Consider the following 21869-nt stretch of genomic DNA (forward strand, 5'->3'; position numbering starts at 1 on the left):
CTGGATCCTCTCTGCTTACCTTGCTTTTTGCGGGTTATAGATAAAATAGACAGATTAAACTATTCTAAAATATGAAGGTATGTAGTGCAAGGAAGAAATACAAATCTGCATATTTATATTCATTTATTATACTATTTTTCGGCTACAATCTTTGTGTGATTGGGTACAAATTCATAAAAAAACACTACAGTAACAATCTCTCTTTCGATTGAAACAGTTACTTCATAATTCTCGTACTTCTACTTGCATATATATAATAACTAAACATTGTAGCGTTCAATCAACAATAATATCGAGATGTAAAGAAATAAGTTGTTTTATCAATGCTGTTTTTGTTCATATATTTTTTTATTAATTTCACGCTGTATCCTGCATATAGCGAAGTAGACAGAAGGAATCTGTTCAGAAATCTTCCGAGTGGGAACCGAACCCACAACCGTCGCGCTAACAGACAGAAGCTGATGTTGCTGCGCCAAGACGGCCCCTCTTGTTCAATGATAATGTGAAAATTGTAACATGGTTATTGTAAAAATACTTTACACGAAACATAAAAAATTGAACGTAGCGAGATTTAAACCCGCGCCTCTTGGACGGTTCCCAAAAGGCGCGGATTAATTTTTTTATGTTTGTAAAAAAAGTATGTAACACGGTTGTCTAAGAGAAAATTAGTTAGGTACATACTTTTTTTTTGATTTTAGACCCAGTATAGTAATGTTTAAAAATTATTGATTTTCGATAAAACAATTATTTTTTCATGAGTTTTATAATTATTTAATATGACCCTGGGCGTATGCGTGTTGTAATAATTAATTGTAATTTAACCGTTTACGTATATTAATGTTGATTGAACTGAAAATAATAAACATTTAACTTCATAACAAAAAATAAAGAGCATTTACATTGTAATATAAACATACATAAATGTACAAATTAACAAATAAAAATATAACATCTATGAATAATCATCACAATTTCATTTATTATCACGTTCCTTGACCAGTCTCGAATATTTCACTTCATTTTCGCAATTATGCCTACTTGTGCTAAGATGCAGGGATGTTACGAAAATAACATTTAGAAAATAGATATGGTAAGAATAATACAATATCGATATTGGTTATGGATACAAAATTATTTCAAATCATCCATTAGTTTTAAAAGCTGAGGATCGAATGTGGTGGCGAGAATTGGGGAAGGCCTATGTCCAACAGTGGACAAAAGATGGCTGTTGATGATGATGATGATGATGATCCATTAGTTTTGGATAATTTTGGTAACACGTATTATCTTTCCGAGAAATTTATTGACAGTTTGTGATCATTTGTTATCTTTTTCTAGAAACAAAAGTTCATCGTACTTATACGATACTACGTTCTAAGAGCGCTAGTCTGCTTGGCCAAGCAAAATATAAAACCTGTCATTATCATTTATTCTACCCATATCCGAAATTATCTTATATTGAATATGTGATAGTTTCGGATACGTTTACTGAGCCCCATAACATCCCTGCTAAGACGTACCACCAAGTCTTATGAATACATTTCATAGTAATTTCTTTTTATAATTACTATTCGGAAGCACTCTTTCGAATTTAAAATTACATAACGAATAATTGTTATTTTGTCACAATATAGTCATGTTAGAGATATTAATGTTCATAGATTAAAATATTGTGGTACATTTTAGGCATAATCGGATTTAATTCATAAAAAAAAAATTTTACATGAATTCCATATTATATTTATCATGAACAAATACTGCTTATAACATTCAAATTGCGTTACCCTTTGTATTTATATATATATAGCGATAATCATACATAATTAACAAATTATATACATATATAAAATTATCATTGCTTGTCCATAAAAGTTACATGTTTACATTTACATGTAAAATTAAAAATAATATAAAGTTGCCGTCACACATTAATATCATAATTGAGAATTCTTACACACAATATTTAACATTGCTCATCAGATCCCAATACGTTATAATAATATGGCGAAGCATTACAAACCGTATTCAGTTCAGTTAAGATAAAAATGCAAAAAGCTTTGAATAACTAAACAAAGGAAAATCAAAGTAATATTTGATGCCATTCATAAATGACGATACACGATAAAAGGTCAAGGGTAAGAGTGACAAGGGGGGAGTTATCTTTAATATCGTGACGTCACGTAAGTATTAAATTTGAATTGGTGTGAACAAAAATAACAAACAGACTGCTGTTTTAATATAATATTGTTTAAGTGTAAAATTGTAAAGTATTACATGAAATATTATATGAGATGCCCTCTCCCTTGGGTCATGAAATGAAATAATCATAACATTCCTGTTACGTAATTTACAGATGGCACCTTAACGGATTTATATTGTATTTAATAAAACTGATGGACCTGCACTATGACTCATACCAGAACAGTGAACAGTAAAATAATTTATGTTCACACAATATATGTAAATCCGTTAAATATTTCTTTTATGTATTACATAAAAGAAGTTACAACTAAAATTTTTAAAACAAATTAAATATTACTGAATGAACTACATTTAGTATTATTTTTTATGAAAACTAAAAAACCTAGTAAACTAGAAAAACTAGGAAAGTATACTTCATATTTATTTATTTCGTATACTTCAAAAACGTAGATTACCTATTTATATGAAAAAAAGTGCGTTATTTTACTACACGATACATCTATTTTTAACTGTGTCAGTATGTTATGGATCAAGTAATTAATCAAGGTATTATAAATAATGACTAGGCATTGTAAATAATAAAAAGTAACTATTTCCTTATTTGTCAAAATGAAATGTACGTACGGCCGAACAATTTAATTACTTGTATAGCTAATATTAAATTGCCATTCTTATTATTTCACTATAAACAATACCCGGATATTATGAAATTTTACCAATTTACCACTTGGCCCATAGCATATATATTACAAAATTTATACAATATCAATAAATTTAGTCTCGCAATGAGTTTTTCAACAAATTGATAACAAGAACAACATTTTATAATGAGAGTCTGCTTTTAAAAGCATTTCTTCAGACGTACGTCGTTGAATCTTCTTATTATATACCATAACAATTAATTGACCAGACGCGTAGACGTAAGGGTTCTGCAAAAAAAAATAAGATTTAGAACACATTAACGTATTTTAGTACAGACTTTCAAAATTGTAAGCTCATAATATAAGTGCTCATATATTAAAAATTATAGTGAACAAACATAAAAATCATATAAAAATGTATACAAACGCAATAATAATAGTATTACGAAAGTAAATAATAATATAGAATTAGAACATTAATTGCTTAGGTGAAATAATAATGTTTCAATATGGCAATACTCATTCAGGAAAGTGATTATATTTAAGTATTCTTTAATTTCCGAGTCCTAACACTGCACAACGTTCTCTAAATGCAGACTGAGACGACGAATCGTGGCCGTCCTGAAGTTAGCTGCGGTTAAGGCTTTAGTATAGGTTAATTTGAGGCTTTTGTCTTACTTTCGATTATTTTCTTCTCGAGTGAACTATACGTTAGTGTGAGCGGGCGCCAGTATGTAGGTATCTAAATGAAGCATTCTGCGGTCGTGTCTCGACAAGTGATTCTCGGGCTGTAAGTAAAACGGCGCTACTAACCACTCTATTTGTGCTTGGAGATGTCCTCGTCATCGGAGCAGTCCTCGTCGTGCGTGTGCGTGAGGCGCTGCGGGGTCTCCGGGCGCACGTGCGGCACTGACCGCTCGCCCTGGAATAAAATAAATATCATATAACATAAAGTAAAATACTCTTTATTGTGCACCAGCAATTAAGAGTATTTTACTTTATATCTTATAAAAGTTAACTTTTAATGCGCAGCAAACTGCAAATTTTCCTTTAAATTATTTTACTATATAGCGACACTATTTACGATTTAGCAACACTACGGTAGTTTCAAGGTCAAGATTTTTTCAGTTAAAATTAATCAACTTTGAAATAAGAATTTACAATTTATATTTTTTTACAATTTAAAACTAAAATTTCTTAATCTCTGTAAATTAATATTATATACTTTGTAGTACTAGTTACTAGTTATATACTAACCACTTAACTCATTTATAACCATAAGTAACACATAATAAATAATTACCTTTATATCCAATGATTCGGAGACAGTTTCCTCTGAAGATATTTCAGCGACGCAGGCTGCGCTAAACGCGCGCTCGCTTAAGATCCGCGGTGTGCTCGAGTGTCTTGAACTGGAAACATTTGTATATTAGATTAGAAAGATCACCTCACCTGAGAACCGAGTGTTAAGACACTCCGTTCCCCACCTTCCGCCGAATTCTTGAGGCATTACGTGTTGAGAAACGGAACTTCGTTCAGTTTCTGAGCTTTGATGTTGTGATTGAATGATAGTAACGTGCCAGTAGCCGCGTGTCGCGGTACTGTCGTGGCAGTTGCATGATAATGATGTGTTAGTATCGTCATAGTGTTGTACCGGTCGATAGCGGGCGCGTCGAAGGTGAAGCGCTGCTCGTGCGCGACGGTGGACTCGTGCGGCATGAGCATGGCGGGCGCACGGAACATGTAGCAGAACGGGTAGTACATCAGGTTCAAGAACGACGCCGCGTACAGGTCCGCGTACCTCACCACCTAAACATGCACCGCCGGTTATTATTTATATATTTTAATTAGTATTTAACAGTTTTTAACGTATTAACGTACTCAAGATTGGAAAAAATAGTTCGTTTTGAACCCGCCTCCTCGGCGTTATAGTTAATATGTCAAGATTCTCGACTAAAACTACCATGAATAGAATGGGAATGATGGATAGAACTAAAAATAAGACATCACTAATGATTGTGGGTTCAAAACTTATTCTGAGGAATTAATATAATATTATATATATTTTTACTATCTTACTCAGATTAGACTAAATTCAAATTTAATAAATGTTAAGACACTCCGTTCTAAACGAAATCTCGGTATTGCGTTTTGAGTAGCGGGACTTAACGACGCGCTTTTTTGCCTTGTTAGAGAAAGAGAAAGAAAGATATTAAATAAAAAGAAGAAATTGATTTAAAAAATTACCTGGGAAGAGAAGAATGTTTGTCTAGACCCAGATCGGAACAGCGAACCGAGCATTCCGTACGCGAGGTCCATTTTGTGTGTGACGTCACGGATAGACATACGCAGCTTGGAAATATCCGGTTTTTCTGTTGTACTCGAATCCAAATCTCTGTGGAGATAAACATATTTTTTAATATTGCAAGTAGAGCTGTAATACCCGTATGAGGAAAAAGTATATATTTTTCATACTTTATATACTAAAACAATCTATATTATCCCACCAGTATATGTAATAACATTGATATCATATTAGAAAAGCTTTATAATGTTGTGTAGGTACGTATATAACTAAAAATACAAAATAAATTCTTGATTGCAAATTATTATGCTAAATACACGTAAATTATGTTTTAACACCTTCAAAACAGAAAATGTAAAGGTGACCTTACGCTATCGATAACAAGTTATTTTTGATATCAAATTATAATCTAGAATAACTCAAGTAATACTGTTTTTTTTTTTAATTTTATAAAGAACAAAACAGCTATGATTAGTACATAATAATCAATTTATTTTTTACTAAAATCATAACATCACACCCTATTTGACCTATCCTTCAATAATCACCTAAAAGAGATAACAAAATATTTATGACCGTATGAGCGTATACGTCTTTAAATGATTTTTATAGCCCTTTTCATACTACACCTAAATGCCATTAATTGATGTGACTATTAACTAGACTAAACTAGACTAGACTATTTGGCTATTACAAAAAGTATTCTGAAATTCTGTCAAAATAGAAACCGTGCTATTCTCAGCTTAGTCCTCGCGGCGGAGAGTGGGGAACGGAGTATCTTAACACTAGGTTCCTTCTGCCTACCCTACTGTGTGCGGGATACAGCGTGAAGCTAATTGTGAAATAAATTGTAATGCTATAAAAATGTCATTAAAGTTCGAAAGTTTTGATTTCTTCGCTCGTCATCCCACATATATGTATGTATATGATAAACAGAAACTCCGTTTTCCGCTGTAATTTCGATTATTTTTAGGTTTTGAAAATAATTAAAGATCTGTCAAGTAAAAAAAATACAAAATAACGAAATTCTTACTTGTACATATCGCCAAGCTGTATATCCAAGTTTTGTAATTGGGCGAACAACTGGCACTTGTCGGTCCAGACGTGTAGTTCCTGAACTAATTCGGGTACAATGAGAAAAGTGCGCCATCCGCCTATTTTCTTCGACTTGAGGATATCTCCGAATATATGGTCACCAATGTACAGGACGTCTTTGCCTTTTGCACTTATCAGTTCGGTAAATACGTCGCATGAACCTATTACAAATAACTTTTTTTAAAATGCATATATCTAAATTATACAGCTAAATGTAAAACTGGGTTGTTTTACAATTTTTATTTTTTGAAAATAGTCAAATACATTCAAGTCATCTACAGTGTGCTTAGAGTAAGTATATTTCTCATAAATAACAAAAGATATCAAATTATTCACAAGAAATTCCATCTACGTTGAAAATATAAACTTTTATACTATTAAAACTAATTAAAACTTTTATAAATAAAACTTGTTATATTAAAAAAAAAATAGGAATAGCTCAAGGCTAGTATTTTTTTGTTTAGCTACCAAAATTCATGTTACTTTAATTAAATATCACAGTCTTATCAATTTTAGTACAAAATATACGGAAGTTTCCTCAACGATGTACAAATACAAATGGATAACAGCGTCAATATTGTGAATGTGTAACATCACGTTATTGTACGCTACTCAAAGTTCTTAATGGTGATATGATAAGATATATCCCAGGACCGTGCGTCCGTCAATGCCAATATAAATAAATTAATTACTTCAATAATTCTAAGTATATTAATTAGATGTTGGTTTGTTGATATCATAGTTATTTAAGCTTTCGTAAGCCGATATAAAAATAATGGAATAGATGGCTATAACTATAGATATATTGAAGTCGATATAATTTCAAAATAAATTAAACCTATGAAATGACTAAATGTGCTAGTACTATGTTTTTGATATGCGGCAATAAAAAACTCTACCACCACTCTATTACATATAATTATAATTTTTGTACGAGCAAGGAAATAGAATGTCAAGGTTAGGTTAAGAACATTTCAATTAGTGTTTATTTTACATAACCAAGAAAATAAAATGTTCAAAAAATTAACAATTCATAATTTTACATACGGGAAGTAATTTAAAGCTTTTTTTTTTAGTCAATCAACAAGAAAAAACTTTATAGCTGATAAAGTTATTTTGACGACCTGTCAAGAATTTAGATTAAAAATATTTGCCTCGTTGAAGTCACTTTAATAGTTAATTAAATAATTTTACAACTGAACAAAATCTTCTAAAATAATTTAATACTTGAATATAGTAAAAATAAACTGATACATACCTCCAGAGTAAACTAAGCCCTCATGAAGAGGGCCAACATGGTGACCCATCTTCAAAGCACCCGTTTGTGTGTCAACTTGACGTAATGTTGTGCCTTCACCGAAGAATAATGGTTTCTTTGCATCTACTACGATCCAGTCGAAATATGTCTTCCAGTTTCTGTGGGGCTCGCCAGGCTGGAATGGAATTTTCTAAATATGGCCAATTTCCAAAAAAACTGATATCTTCTATGTTATGATTAAATTGTAAACTTTGTATAATTTCATATGCTTAATAAGGGAGACTACACTTACGTTGCTTTATAAAAAAACAATAATATGTGTGTTTCATGTCAATGTGTTAAACGACATTATAGCATAAGAAAATTTAAACCATACTTCATTATAACGTTAAGTAAGCAAAAAAAAACAAACAAATTACAATGTTTTTTAATAAATAAAAAGTAGGGAATGGAGTGTTTTCTAATAGGCTTTCTTTATCAATCCCGTATAATGCGAAAAAGTGTAAAGATAAAAAAAAAGTCAACAACTTATTTGACAACAAAGTCATGCCCCACCCACAGATATTTACGACGACGGGTGATGTTGTTAATAAAAGATCCTAGAATCCTTGTATAAAATAAGCTAAGCAATAAATGTTTTATTACTTCCACATCAATAATCTATAAGATATAGAGATCTATCAATAGCGAGTCGCAAATTCCAAACAACCCACACATTTATTATATATGAGAGAAATATACCTAATTACCATACAACATTTTAGTAATACAAGTTTTGTACTATTCTATGCATTGATAATAATTAGATAGACGTTAAACATTCTCTTCACATACGAGTAGGTATTAATGGACTACCATTTGGGTCATTAGAACCAAAACACATGTCTTTCACTTATGTCTATTATATCTTTCATCTATTAACACATCCAAGATGAACTTTTTAGAAAAAATATCTTTGAAACATAAAAATATAAACGTCAAACACGATATGAACAATGTTGACTGAGCAAACCACATTCCAAAGAGAGAGATTCCATTTATATTGAGAATATATATCTAATATTTTATAAAACCAAGCATTTTTTTAGACCAAACACAAATAACTACTTTATTCAATTTGGTTAAAAAAAACAAAAAACTAAAATTGGAATGCTTCTTCTCTGCGTATAGTGTGTAACAACTGAATATCATAAAATAAAAAATAAGAATAATAAAACATATACTGGAACTTAAGATAAAATATCGAAACTATTTTATATTATTTTTAAGTTAATTAGCGCACGTATTAAATGATAAATCATCACGCCACAGAACGAGGTCCCCGTAGTGTTACATAAGTGCAACCGTAGGTACTTTTCCTCTCGGCTATTTAGAATAACAATGACATGCCCCTATTACACGACATACGTATGTTATTTTACACACTAACTTAGAAAGAAAAAATGTACTAATATATAGATTAGTAAATATGCAAAATTATGATATGGAACGTGGACCGCAACATAATCAACTTCTACAAATTCAAACACTGTCTACAAATTAGTAATTTAACTTAAAAAATCGTGTTAATATTATAATAGTATATTTAAATGCAAAAAACAACTGAATTGATCTGAAATATATTTCACATGTCTCAGCTTAAGTGTGCAATTATTGCATAAAATTAAAATTGTTTATAAATAATTTTTCTACTATAATCTCTATTATGAAGAATGTTTATTCACAGTGACGCAACCTTTTCCAGTGTAGAGGCATTCCAAATAAATAACCTTGACGAGTTTCATAATATACGCACTAAGTTCATTCTGTCATTCACTAACAAACAAATTTTATAGGCGCTATGTTTCCATTTAAAATGCTAATTTGTTTCAGTCGCCCTCATTACACAGAGTTAATATATCATACTAGTTTAAACAAAACATAATACTATAAAAATATAACTAAATACATACTTTTGCATATGGCAAGATAGGCATACAAATTTGCAAAAATGAGTGAACTAAAAATAACCTAGCAGCGTGGTCAGAGAGTCCTATATAATTATATATATTTTCATATTAAGATATTATGTATAATATAACATATAGCCGAACATAAACATTACTGAGAAGTTATCTAAAATTACCTGAATCTACTAACGAAAATTATAGTAATCAATCTTAGTTAATTCTCCGCAAAAAAAAAATAAAACATATATACAACATTATAATGAGACAAAAACAGCTTAAGCATACCTGAGATCCATAAGGAAAATCGAAGAGATAATTCATAATCTTGTCAGTAAAGTTGTAATCGCTGTTCGTAAGAATAAACAGTTTGGCGCCACTCTCCCGTATCCTCGACAGGAACATTGGCAATCTGTCATCCTTTTTCAAATATAAGTCTAAATTTTCTGTGGTTTTTGTCTTTAAGTCCCCGTGTATATGGACGTAATCTACTGCGTTTCGGACATCTTGGAATATAGATTTGAAGGACATGGCCAAATCTCCGCATCTTACACCGGTCTTCCCCCTAAAATATATTTAAAAGGTATTCATTTTGCCTATTTCAATTCATACTTGTGCCTTATCATCATTGTTATCATTAAAGAGGCGTAGAAATTAAGACAACGTTTAATTTCCGTCGTATTGCCAAATTTACATACTAAAAGGTATAATTATTTTAATAATATACCAATTAATGTTTTCTATGCTAGTGTTGAGTACTTGTCGCCCACGTCAGATCGCATAACTGTGCCCACGCACCAAAAGAAGTATATTTTAAATAGTTCATGACTTACTACTTGGGTATTTAAAATAAACAAATGAATGTGCAAAACTTATTAAGAAAAACCAAACTTATCTGAAAACCTCTATATATAGTCTTCATAAGATATATATGATACATATTAATTTTGTAACAAATAAATAATAATTATGTACCAAATCTTTCAATTATAAAATTGAATTGGATTAATGTGATCAAGTCAAGTTACATGAAATTGGCACGTTACAACATAATAGGCACCACACAAAGCGTGCTATCAAATATTATATAGGGTTGTAAACACCTTCAAAAGAGAATTGCTATCGCATTCTTTGTTGATGAGTTACTACTTTTTTTATACTATGGCGACCCTATCAATTTAAAATTAATAATAAAATCTTTTTTTTTTTATTTTCTGTGTTGTGAATACGAGTAAGTCAATGATGAATTATTTTAATGAGAATATAATTTAAAAACCGCAATACCACTAAAAAGCGCCGGTAAAGCAAAATTTGCTATTTCAAACATGTACACGTGTTTATTTTAAATGTGATATACATTTAAAATGAACATAATTCACTGTCGAAAGGTCCCCATTGCACAGCGTCTGACTGTAAACGCGACAGTTGTAGATTCGATTCCCACTCGGGGGAGTAAATCACTTAAATATTCTCGCTCTGGTAACAAGGAAAGTGCGACGTTAATTTCTACCATCCAACACGCAATGCCTCGTAAATTCGACAGAGCGTGAGGAGTGAGTTGACACTTGACACTACCTACTCTGCTATATTACTATAGCGTGAAGCTAACAAAAAAATAATCACTGACTTAAAGGGAACATTGCCAGCCCTACTCACCTCGTGTACTGCGGCGAGTTCGTGAAGAAGTCTATGAGACACGCTATCAGATACGTCTCGGGCAAATTGAATAATGTATTCAACACGTACACTCTCGACTCGTCGAGCGTCAAAAATTTATTTGGATACAATTCGTATACCTGAGAACTGAAACAACAATCTTGTTTATATATAAACAATAATATGAAAATAAATTTAAAAAAACACCGTCGTGGCGAAATAGCACAAACGTGTGAGTGTAAATACGATGGTTGTGGATTTGAGTCCCACTTGGGGGAAATTAATTATTCAATATTTTCTATTCTTCGCTCTGGTTACATGCCTCTATAATTCGGCTGAAAGCCCCTCTTTCAGAGTGTCTTAACACTAGGTTCTCTCTGCCTACCCTGCTATTTGCGGGTGAAGGGTATTATTACTAAAAAATAATAATACTATATACTAACTGCTTTAAAAATTCAAATCCGTGAACGCAGACTAATATGTTACCGTATGCGTCTACCTTTAACAAGTTACCATATAACGTGTCGAACCAGAGACCTCTGCAATGAAAAGAAAATTTTAATATTCATATAGAAAATTAGAAAGTTTATATGGTGTCGACATTAGAAACTATAGGTGTTATGATGATTTCAAGACGACGACGCCGTAGTTCCGTTTCGTTATGCTTGGATAAAAAGTAAAAGGGCTAACAAGAGGAAGTAGCTAGCTCAAATTTTTCGTAGTTTAAAATATTAAATATAATGTATTTTTTCGATTTAGTTAAACAAAGTACCATTTTCCATTAAATTAAAGGTAAATTCCGAAATATATCATGGTGTAGCTTGCCTTTTTATTATAGATTCATTAATTTAATAGAAATATGTGTTATACTTGTATATAGATTATACATCGTTCGTTTACTATCTTCAAAAAAATCGTGAAGCACTTTGAAGCATTAAAAATATTGTTTATCAATACATATCGAATGTAAGATATATTTTAATGTCAAAGGCAACCTTGTTAGATGTCAGTGTTAGATGTACGATGAATTAATTCAAGGTGAGACATAAATATTTTAAGATTTACAAGTACCTACTGAGTACCGGCACACATTGCGCATATCACACTTTATTTAATATTTGCAAATGTTCATACATTATTTCATAGTAAGCCAATTAAACTTTGAATGATATATATTTAAGAATTGTTTAAAATATATATAATTTAGTGAAAATAAAGCCATAACAAATATAAAAAATGTCTGAAATACTAATGATATGAAGGTGCAAGTTTGTAAATAAAAATAAATTCAGACACGTGTAATACCTACTTCAGTAAAAAAAAGTTATTTTTAATTATGTCAATACATCATTATTATATTAAAAATGTAACTATGGCAATTATTTCTATAGTAACATTGACTTACCTGACAGGAAATGAAGGGTCATATTCGAATTCTAATATTTCTTGTGGGTATCCTTTGTGAACTAATCTTTCTTTGGTTAGATTGAAGCCTAAGTTTTCATATTGTGGCGATTTATACTCTGTAAATAAAATAGCTTTTTAATAATAAAAATACAACATTATTTCTAAGTTTATTTACTTTAGGTATATCACTTGAAATGAACAAACATCGACCTTCATACTAGATTTGAATAGAACCGCGATAACTAGATGCTATCTTTTAATGAGGTCATTAAATTCCTAATATATATAGATAATAATATATAATCTATCTATGTAGGAAATTTGAACACTTAATAAAAAAAAAGATAGCAACAAAAATATGAAAAATAAGAAATTTATTATTATTAAAAAATGTCAAAATCCGGTTAATGTTTACTCATAACATGTTCGACGTATTTTAATTTAAACATTATAATATCAAATGAACATTATTCAATAATTAACGTGTTATACAAAACATAAAAATAAATATTTTTATATCTTCCATTTGATAAAATGACCTTGCACCGAAGTGAAGCAAAAACATTTTTAGCATAGTTGCATAACGCTACATACTCCATCATCATCTATAGGTCTCGAGCCTACTCCAGCTGTGACTTTCACTATGATCTACTCATTGACATTTCTATATACTTTGATAAATTCATAATATATGTTTTATTTACTTCTTTTTTATCAGCTTCACGCTGTATCCCGCACATAGCAGAATAGGCAGAGCGAATCTAGAGTTAAGATACTCTGTTCCCATTCAGACACTTACGTTCCGATATCAGAGATGAAAATATTAAATATTTCATTTCCTCCATTGGGAATTGAACCCACAACCTTTCGTAGTTTAGTCTGATGCCGACTCTTTATTTCAATGTAGTCAACGAATGGCCTTATTTTCTGCACAGTAATATTTACACAAACGTGCAACTCAGTATTTCCTACTGACGTGACGTAACAAACAATTCATGATTCACATTTAAACACACTCACCTGCCAGAGTGTAATCCATATCAAATCCGTAAAATTTAACATTTTCTAAATGCAACGATCTATTAACGAAAATTCTGAAACAAAAATAACATAGTTACTATAGAATTCTTAGATTCCAGACCACTAGCATCAGTACTGCTGTGTTATATACAAGTAGTTGTAGAACTACGCATTTACAGATGTTGATACAGAAATGGTGCACTCAAATTTAGTTCAGTGTCACCGGCGACCGATAAATCTTGGTAGGTTATAAATGTAAACAGAAGGTATTAAATTATTTAATCCAAAAGAGCATCAAACAGCCGTTCATGGATGGCCATATTAATATAAATATGTGCATATACTATCAAAACAAAGCAATAAAGAAGTTATTAATCTGTGACTTTTTAACATTTGATCAAAAGTGTTCGTTTTTTTTATAATCAAAATAAAATATTTCGTGTAAAAAATAAATATGAGCTCAGCTTTAAACGTACTCAGAGAAGAAAGGTAATATGATGACAATACCAGCCTAAAAATCCAGAACAATAACTAATGGGTTCAGCCATATGTCCATAAATAATAATTAGAGATTATAGTACAAATAGATACAGTTCTCACATAACAAGATTTATTGTAAAACCTTATTGCATTATTGAATTGCTTTATGTTTCATAAAATAATAAAAACAATGGACAGTACACAGTACTTGGATATTTAGGTATATTTTTACGACGTCTAGTAAAGGCAATTAAAGAATTTGAATAGTAATGGTAAAAGAATGATTAAGAATATTTTACAACGCATTAAGCTCAAACATCTAAGGAGGTATGTGACGAATGATGATTCATTAAAAATTGCGTTAATCTAATTCTTCCTGTGTAGATTGCCTTTCTCAGAAATAATACAAGTTGATTAATAGTTCTAAGAAAACATGCAGTGATAATCGACTGCAATATTTTTATGCTGCTGAAAGCTGAAGCTGAAATTCAACTTTTAATTATTATTAAATTACCATATGTTATATTTTACTGCTTAAAAATAATATCAGCACATACATGTACTATGATAATTTCTATAGAAACAAATAATAATGATAAATCATCAATTGTATTGATTTAACTTAAATTTAATCAATAAAGCTGACGTGAATAATTAATTTAATGTTTTAAATAGAGGTACAACAAATAAATAAATTTAGGCACTATAGCGTCATTTTATGTTATCTCAAAATCAGTTAGTTACGTTTAATAAACGATTAAAGAGGTACTAGTGAACAATTGCTAAGGCGATAAAGTGCCGGAACCATGTTATCATAAATTGTTTCCATCGCTCATACAAGTGACTCCTGAATGATAATCAACACGCATGACGCACCTTGACGTTGACAGATTTAAAACTATACAGAAATTTGCAATTTATTTAATTTTTTAGTTTCATATTGTGCCTAATTAAGTAAGTACGTCATAGGGAGGGAACCTAGTGTCAAGACACTCGGGTGTCTACTTTCCGCCTGAATTCTATGTTGGGTGGTGGAACTTAATGCCGCACTTTGTCTTAACAAAGCATGTAAATGCAAATAATTCATTCCCTAGCGGGTATCGAACCCAGAACCATCACGGTTACAGTTAAATATTGACCCACTGCGCCCACTATGGTCTCAACTTTATTTTATAAATACATTTATGTTTATTAAAACTTTTAAAAATGTTTACCTAAACATTGTGACGTTGCAGAGATGAGTCGGCCGAATACGATGATAATCTCACATATTTACATTACATGCATTCCGTATGCGCATTTAAAGAAAACAGGTATTTTGGTCTCGACACGAAAATTTATTTTCGAATTGGAACATAGTACCAATGTCGTTAGAATTGAAAGTCGAGTCAGGTGATAGTCCAGATATAAACACTGGCGTTAGTGGGTGTAATTTCCCGATTAATGATTATAGGAGGTGACAGCACAGGCGCACGTCCATGTGTTAAGTGCATACAAATCTATATGTATCCGGAACATCTAAACAGGTATAACAAATTATTATTTGTCATATTCGTATTTTCTATTATAATGTCCTATTTATAATATGCATTGGAGCCCGTTGACGTGTGACATACCGCGTTGCCATAGCAACCTGTGTCACTTCATACAGTGTAGCTATATTGTCAAACATAATGGTAGTAGTGGGTGTTATATTTATTTTATTAATTTAATATATGTTTTACAAATTATTATAACAAAATATTCGCATCCAGCACAGAATTTTTTCTATAAACTATAAACTACAACATTGGTAAATTTCATACTCCTTCCTCCTCCATCATTTTCGTAAAAACCGGTATAAAGTTTAAGTAAAAGTTAAAATTTAGTTTTTTCCAAATATATTGATAGCCTTTATCTACTGCCATAAAAATCCAAGTAACTGTTACTGTCATAAGAAAGTTGGATTCAGAATTTAATAAAATATGTAACACCACACCATCATCTACCAAAAAAATGTAAAAACAATACACCATACGTGGTAACTTAACTCTTCATGTGGCACTCATGCTAACTGAAATTACTGCATAGTAACATAATAAAACTTAAGTTTTCTTAAGTACCTTTAAAAGAATTATGATTTAACAACTTATTCAAATATTTATAGTTATTCATAGAGGTACGCTAAAACACTTAATTTGCGCTTCGCCGATTTTGGATTCATTTTCATACAAAAACATTATGACGGAAAATTTACAAAATCACATATTAAAAATAGATAATAACTCACTCATTGGGAGCAGCTGTATGTCTGTCTCCCTTGCCGTACGACGAGCCACCGTTTGTGGCAGCGGAGTTTAGCAGCATGTCTGATGATCCATTCACCATAACCCCCTGGTACTTCATGACCAGAAACTTTCATCTAATATTATAGTTAGGTTATTTCTTATATTTTTAGGAATCTGTACTTAATGATCATAGAAAAACTGCACTGCCCTTTTTGGATTGCTGATAAATATAGGAAGCGTTTGAGAAGATATCCTTGAGAGCAACAAAGTGTAATGAAAAAAAATGTAACAAAGATGACCTTCGTTATAGCGTTCATACGAGTGATGCGTGTAATACTTTCTTTAAAATATATATCCAGAATAAACGTTACATAGCGTATAATAGAAATGACTATTTCTGATACAATTTACAATCATTTACAATAATACGTATATATGGGGAAAATTGATGATGATGTAAGTGGTTACTTGTGTTACAATGAAGTTCACTGGGGAGCGGATGCAGGATAGGTAGGGGAATCTGCCAAGAGGCTTAATCGATATAAATTTACCAGACAGAGCTGCCCACTTTCTCTCATTTAAGTGTCATATTGTTTAATATTCTGAACTGTATTATTTAAACTTTTAAAATGATGAATACATCGGTTTCTAAAAACACAAATAAAAAATACAAAGGGCGTTATTACAAGGATATTTATGTCTAAACAACTTAATACATTTGTTATTCAAGTAATTATAAATCTAATATTAATAAAAAAAAATAAGAAGGAAATTTTGCATAAACAGATCTAACAAGCAAATATTGACATGATGGTAAACAATGAAATGTTTAAATTAACACCAAAGTTTCACACATTCAAATCCGTCCGGTTGTACCGAACTTACGCAATGAACGACTATAACAGGGTCTCTAGTTTAGTCCTACGATACGGTAAATTGCAAATTAAATATGCATATGTATAAACTTAATAATAATAATTAATTAATGACTTTGTTACGGTCAAAGATACCTCGGATCACTACGTTTAAAATTTTGCAACGCACATACGATCCTTTACAACACTTTCAAGTCCTAATTTATATAATTTTATTGCGATATCCCTGTCAATTACATCAACATCTATACAAACACTTTCAACACTTTATGCATACACTGAACGAACACTATTACGATAAGAATATGGTGCTAGCCATGAAATACAAGGAGGACGTTGTCGAGCGGTAAACGCGTTCGCGTATACTGACGCCATTCAAGCCAGCGGTGACGATAGCCCCCACGACCACGAGTCACGACAACGAGTTCCCCCGCGACCGCCTCGTTTGAACAGCTGATTCGCAAAACTTAAAAATCATCAATGAATATTACTTGATTTTCAATTTTTTGAAGCATTCGAAGAGTCTGGCTTATTCACAACAGATAATTTAAAAAAGTAAAAATAATAACTAAATAAGTATTTCATTGAACTTAAAACACTAAAATATAAGTGTGACACTAAGCTCAGCGACTTAACACTAATTTCATGCTACTACAAAACACTTTGTAATTTTTCCAATAGGCCTATGGAATTAATTATCTTTAAACAAAGCACGTAATTTAACTAATTTTGTTAGCTAAAATAAGAAACGATATCTTTGTAACGATGTTCACCTAAACTAACAATCCTATCGAAATTCAAAGTTCACAACCCAATATCAAAACTAATCTATATAAAATTAACATTAACATTAACATAAATTTAAATTTTGAGATTTACAAAAGTATAACCATAGTCAAAGGTTTAATTAATAATTTAAATTATTGTCTTTCCAGTCAACTCTGCAAGCTGTTGCTATCGTTTTATCATTTTTGGTCATGTTATCGTTGAATAATTGCGATAATCGTTATTACACGAGCAAGTCTAGTATTTTTTGCATGAAATAACAATGTAGAAATTTAGAGCAAGTAGCTAAGAAGGTACACCAGATTCTAATATACATACAGAAGATGTTTTGAAACATGGAATGATGGCTAAGAAAAAAAATAGTATCAATTCTTATTGAGAGAAAATATAAAAGGGAATAAGACATTTGGAGACTAGCATATTATGATTTTTAAAATCTGGACGAAATGCTCAATTCGGAAAGTATCTTTAAAAAAAATCCAAAACTGTGGTCTAAGAAAGAAATGCTGGCGATGTTTAATAGAAAGAACATCATGTTGCATGAAAATTATGCCAAGAAGAATTGCACAAGTAGGACGGGAAATTCTGTGGAAATGGAAATATTTAAATAAATATTTCATTTCCTCGAGTGGGGATCGAACCCACAACCAATCGCGTTTACAGTGACACTTTGTTCCCTGCGCAAAATTATAAGAATTGTTTATACATTTTCCCGAATAACATGAAGCAGTTTATGTTAACATGTACCTATGTAAGAGCATCATGTATTATAAAATATTTAAAAACTTACTGTTATAATTAAGTAGTCAATTCTATGATATAATGACGACATATTAGTATGTAGTCTAATTAATTTAAAATATTTAGTTTACTCGAATAATATACTACTTTTACAATCATAACTAAGTGTAACACAATTGTGTATCAACCTTGTAAACATACGTCACCGTTACCTGCAATTCGACAAATAATGGGAATTAGCTTTTAAATTGTAATTAACTTCGAGTCTCCCGTATGTAGTAGAGATTGTGGTTTTTTGAGGGTGAGTTTTGTAAAGATACGTTCTTCATTCTTTTCTTACTTATATCGTCCCGAAATCAGTCAATATAAATTAAATAAATCAATTAAATTACTTAGTATGCGTAGTTCTATTATCTTGGCGTAGTGAGATAACGCAATGGCCTAACGCTTTTTCCCTCATAGCAGGATTTTAAGTGTGTCAGTTCCCCACTTTCCGCAATATATTTTTAATATATTGATAGAAAAAAGTAAATATTTTCATACAAATTTTAGTAACAATTATCTTAGTTTATTGCGAAAAATATTCAAACCTGTGTTGCAATTCCCTTCTATCGACCCATTTACTTTGCATTGTTGCTAACGATTCCGCAAAACTGTCTAATTCGATTTCTTTGTCACTTTTCGAGAGAGGCTTGTCGACACCGGCCTGTGATTTATCTGGTATCTCTACAGTAACGTTTCCAGATAGGAATGTCACTACAGGTTTACGTTTTCCCGAGGAATTGGCACGGGCGCGTATTTCTTGTGGACTTAATGACGGCGACAGCGGATAAGCTATTTCAAATGCATCCGGCATCGTAGTTTTATTACGCTAAGTATAACTAGATACAATCGACCGTTTGTTTAAAGAGTCCAGTAGCTACTGCAGAGCAACTCGCTAAACAAAATAATCATTTATTTATCCCTAATGATAACATTTTGACGGGTCATAGATCGATTCTGATGTAAATATTTTTGGATAATTGTATTATAATATCACAATATATTACTAGTTTTACACATAGGTTTTATGTATCAAATATACTAAATTAGTCATTTTCGAAATAACTCTCATATCATCAGATAAAACATGCTTAAATTAGAATGCAGATGTGAAATAACATTAAGTTGTATGTCTAACAAAACATGAGGTATGGATTTGTATCTGGCTCAGTCTCTGAGGTGTATAAAGAATATTTAAATTTGGGAGACTGAAATTGATGGGGAGTGGTGATCAAATTGCCTATCCCACAATAATGGAGATGTCTAAAGGTATACAATGTTTCACAAAGGTAGATGAAATGTAATGCAATAAATGAAATTAAATGTAAGAAAAAAAAAAATAGAAACTTATAGTAGTAAAATAATTAGTCACCCTAAATGTGTTTGTACCTTTTTAATTTAATTTAGTAAATGTAAATCAACAAATACATACCTATATCAATAGTTGCAGTACAAAAATTGTTGAACAATTTAACAAGGTCTTCATGCATATTGATATAGGTATGGATTAGGAGTATGGAAATTCTTATTTACCTTAGAATAGAGAACAAAGTGACATGTCACATAGTTATTAGCTCAACTTTACAATATTTTTATGTTGTAAAAAAATACAAAATAAAATATTAAAATCATTATTTTTTGTATTTACAACTGAGAAGACCAAAAACTTTCTAAAATATGCTAAATTAATAATACCAATTCGAGCAATTGTAATAATATCAGTATTTCTTTATTATAACACCTTATCAACAGTGTATACTAAAAAATGTTGACAATTATAGAAATTATGAAGTCATCTCATAAATCTTATCAAGAAGCATATTATAATATCATGTTTTATAATATTATACTTTTGTGAAATGTGATGCCTTTGCAACCAATTAAAAATATCTTATAAGTATACAAAATTGGTGGATTATTCCAATTTAAATTATATATTTCACAATTGAAAGGTCACTGTCTACAGCACTAGGAATAAAGTGTAAAGCTAAATAAATAAAATTATATCTATTGTATAGCTTTCCCATGTATATTGTTAAATAAGAACTAAATTTACAATTGGAGATATTACTCTTAACATCACACATCATATAATCTATTTACTTTTTTTGGAGCTTCATGCTCCATCCTGCATAAAGAAAGGTAGGCAAAGGTAACTTCATTTTAAGACACTCCCATTCTCTACTTTCCGTCGAGTTTTGGCATTGTATGTTGATTGGGAAAAATAAATGCCGCGCTTCCTTGTTACTAGCACAAGGAAATGAAAATATTAATAAATTATAATTTGTAACCCGCACTAGAAGTGCTAAAAACAAAATTTTCTTACCTATGTTCCGCTCGACGATAATATTTTTTTGACAAAAGTTGATCTTGACCAGATAAACATTCTTTATTTTTGCAGCCATCCATGTTGTGTGATTTTGAAAATGCACTTTGAATCCTATATATATTTATAAGAGATATTTGTACACAAAAAATATTTTTAAAATGTCTATTATAAATGCACCACTGCTTTAGCATAAACTATTTTTCCATATCTGAAAGTTGTTAATAGCTAATGTATATGATAGTACAGTACGTATTTTGTTTAATATATTATACTATTATATATTTTTGAAAACGCATTAAAAAAATTATACAATAAAAAAAATATAAATATGTTTTAGCAATAGGATATTTATTTTCGTAAAAAATTCTATAACAATATAGCGACAAAATAAAATAAAAATAAATACATCAAATAATAATATATTAAACTAAAGAACGAAAAAATCGACTCACTCTTATTGAAGGTGCAAGTTTACAAGTAGAACTATCAATTATCAAAGCCACAAATTTATCATTAAAACAATAATAAAGTAAGATAATCAGCTTTATACATATATATGTTTGTAAATTCGTGTCTTTTCAATTTTAGCACATCGCCTAACGCACCATACGATATCAGCAAAATACTGAAATTTTCAGAATAGTGTTGCCAGAATTCGAAAGTTAAAAATAACACGAAACAATTCGAATCTTCTCCACCACAAGGTTAACATTTAACACTACAAAATTTTGAACATTAACAACTACAGGTATGATACCGTACAGTGGTTAAAATATATATTTATATTTATTATAACTTAAAATGCATAAGTAATTTAAC

The 21869-nt window shown here is 30.6% G+C and overlaps 1 protein-coding gene across 7 annotated transcripts; it reads right to left on the reverse strand.

Moving 5' to 3' along the window:
• Nucleotides 1-106: 106 nt before the first annotated feature.
• Nucleotides 107-21690, reverse strand: Nt5b (5' nucleotidase B). 7 transcript variants are annotated; one of them, XM_085202013.1, is made up of 14 exons: nucleotides 21503-21690; nucleotides 21048-21161; nucleotides 13531-13604; nucleotides 12509-12626; nucleotides 11547-11642; nucleotides 11104-11250; nucleotides 9736-10012; nucleotides 7502-7676; nucleotides 6182-6404; nucleotides 5091-5238; nucleotides 4498-4652; nucleotides 4147-4255; nucleotides 3657-3765; nucleotides 107-3131 (listed from the first exon to the last, which is right to left on the reverse strand). In XM_085202013.1, exons 2-13 carry the CDS (start codon nucleotides 21128-21130, stop codon nucleotides 3661-3663), a joined length of 1710 nt encoding a protein of 569 aa, XP_085058139.1. In that variant the 5' UTR covers nucleotides 21131-21161; nucleotides 21503-21690; the 3' UTR covers nucleotides 107-3131; nucleotides 3657-3660. The 7 variants fall into 7 exon arrangements, with proteins under 7 accessions (XP_085058139.1, XP_085058134.1, XP_085058135.1 ...); XM_085202008.1 differs by having other exon boundaries at nucleotides 21048-21258; XM_085202009.1 differs by lacking the exons at nucleotides 21048-21161; nucleotides 21503-21690 and adding exons at nucleotides 16280-16497; nucleotides 17288-17527.
• Between the last annotated feature and the right edge of the window lie 179 nt (nucleotides 21691-21869).

The sequence above is a fragment of the Heliconius melpomene genome, chromosome 18 (genome assembly GCF_056956725.1).
Source record: "Heliconius melpomene rosina isolate 202511_hmr_F chromosome 18, ASM5695672v1, whole genome shotgun sequence".
Taxonomy (NCBI): domain Eukaryota; kingdom Metazoa; phylum Arthropoda; class Insecta; order Lepidoptera; family Nymphalidae; genus Heliconius; species Heliconius melpomene.

What these genes read in the sequence shown, in the direction of transcription:
- Nt5b (XM_085202007.1), bottom strand. Translation starts at nt 19,535, where the DNA reads ATGCCGGATGCATTTGAAATAGCTTATCCGCTGTCGCCGTCATTAAGT. An exon ending in AAACATTCTTCTCTTCCCAG is followed by an intron (nt 4,653 to 5,090) that starts GTAATTTTTTAA and finishes GTGCATGTTTAG; the next exon opens with GTGGTGAGGTACGCGGACCT. An exon ending in CCGAATCATTGGATATAAAG is followed by an intron (nt 3,766 to 4,146) that starts GTAATTATTTAT and finishes ATTTTATTCCAG; the next exon opens with GGCGAGCGGTCAGTGCCGCA.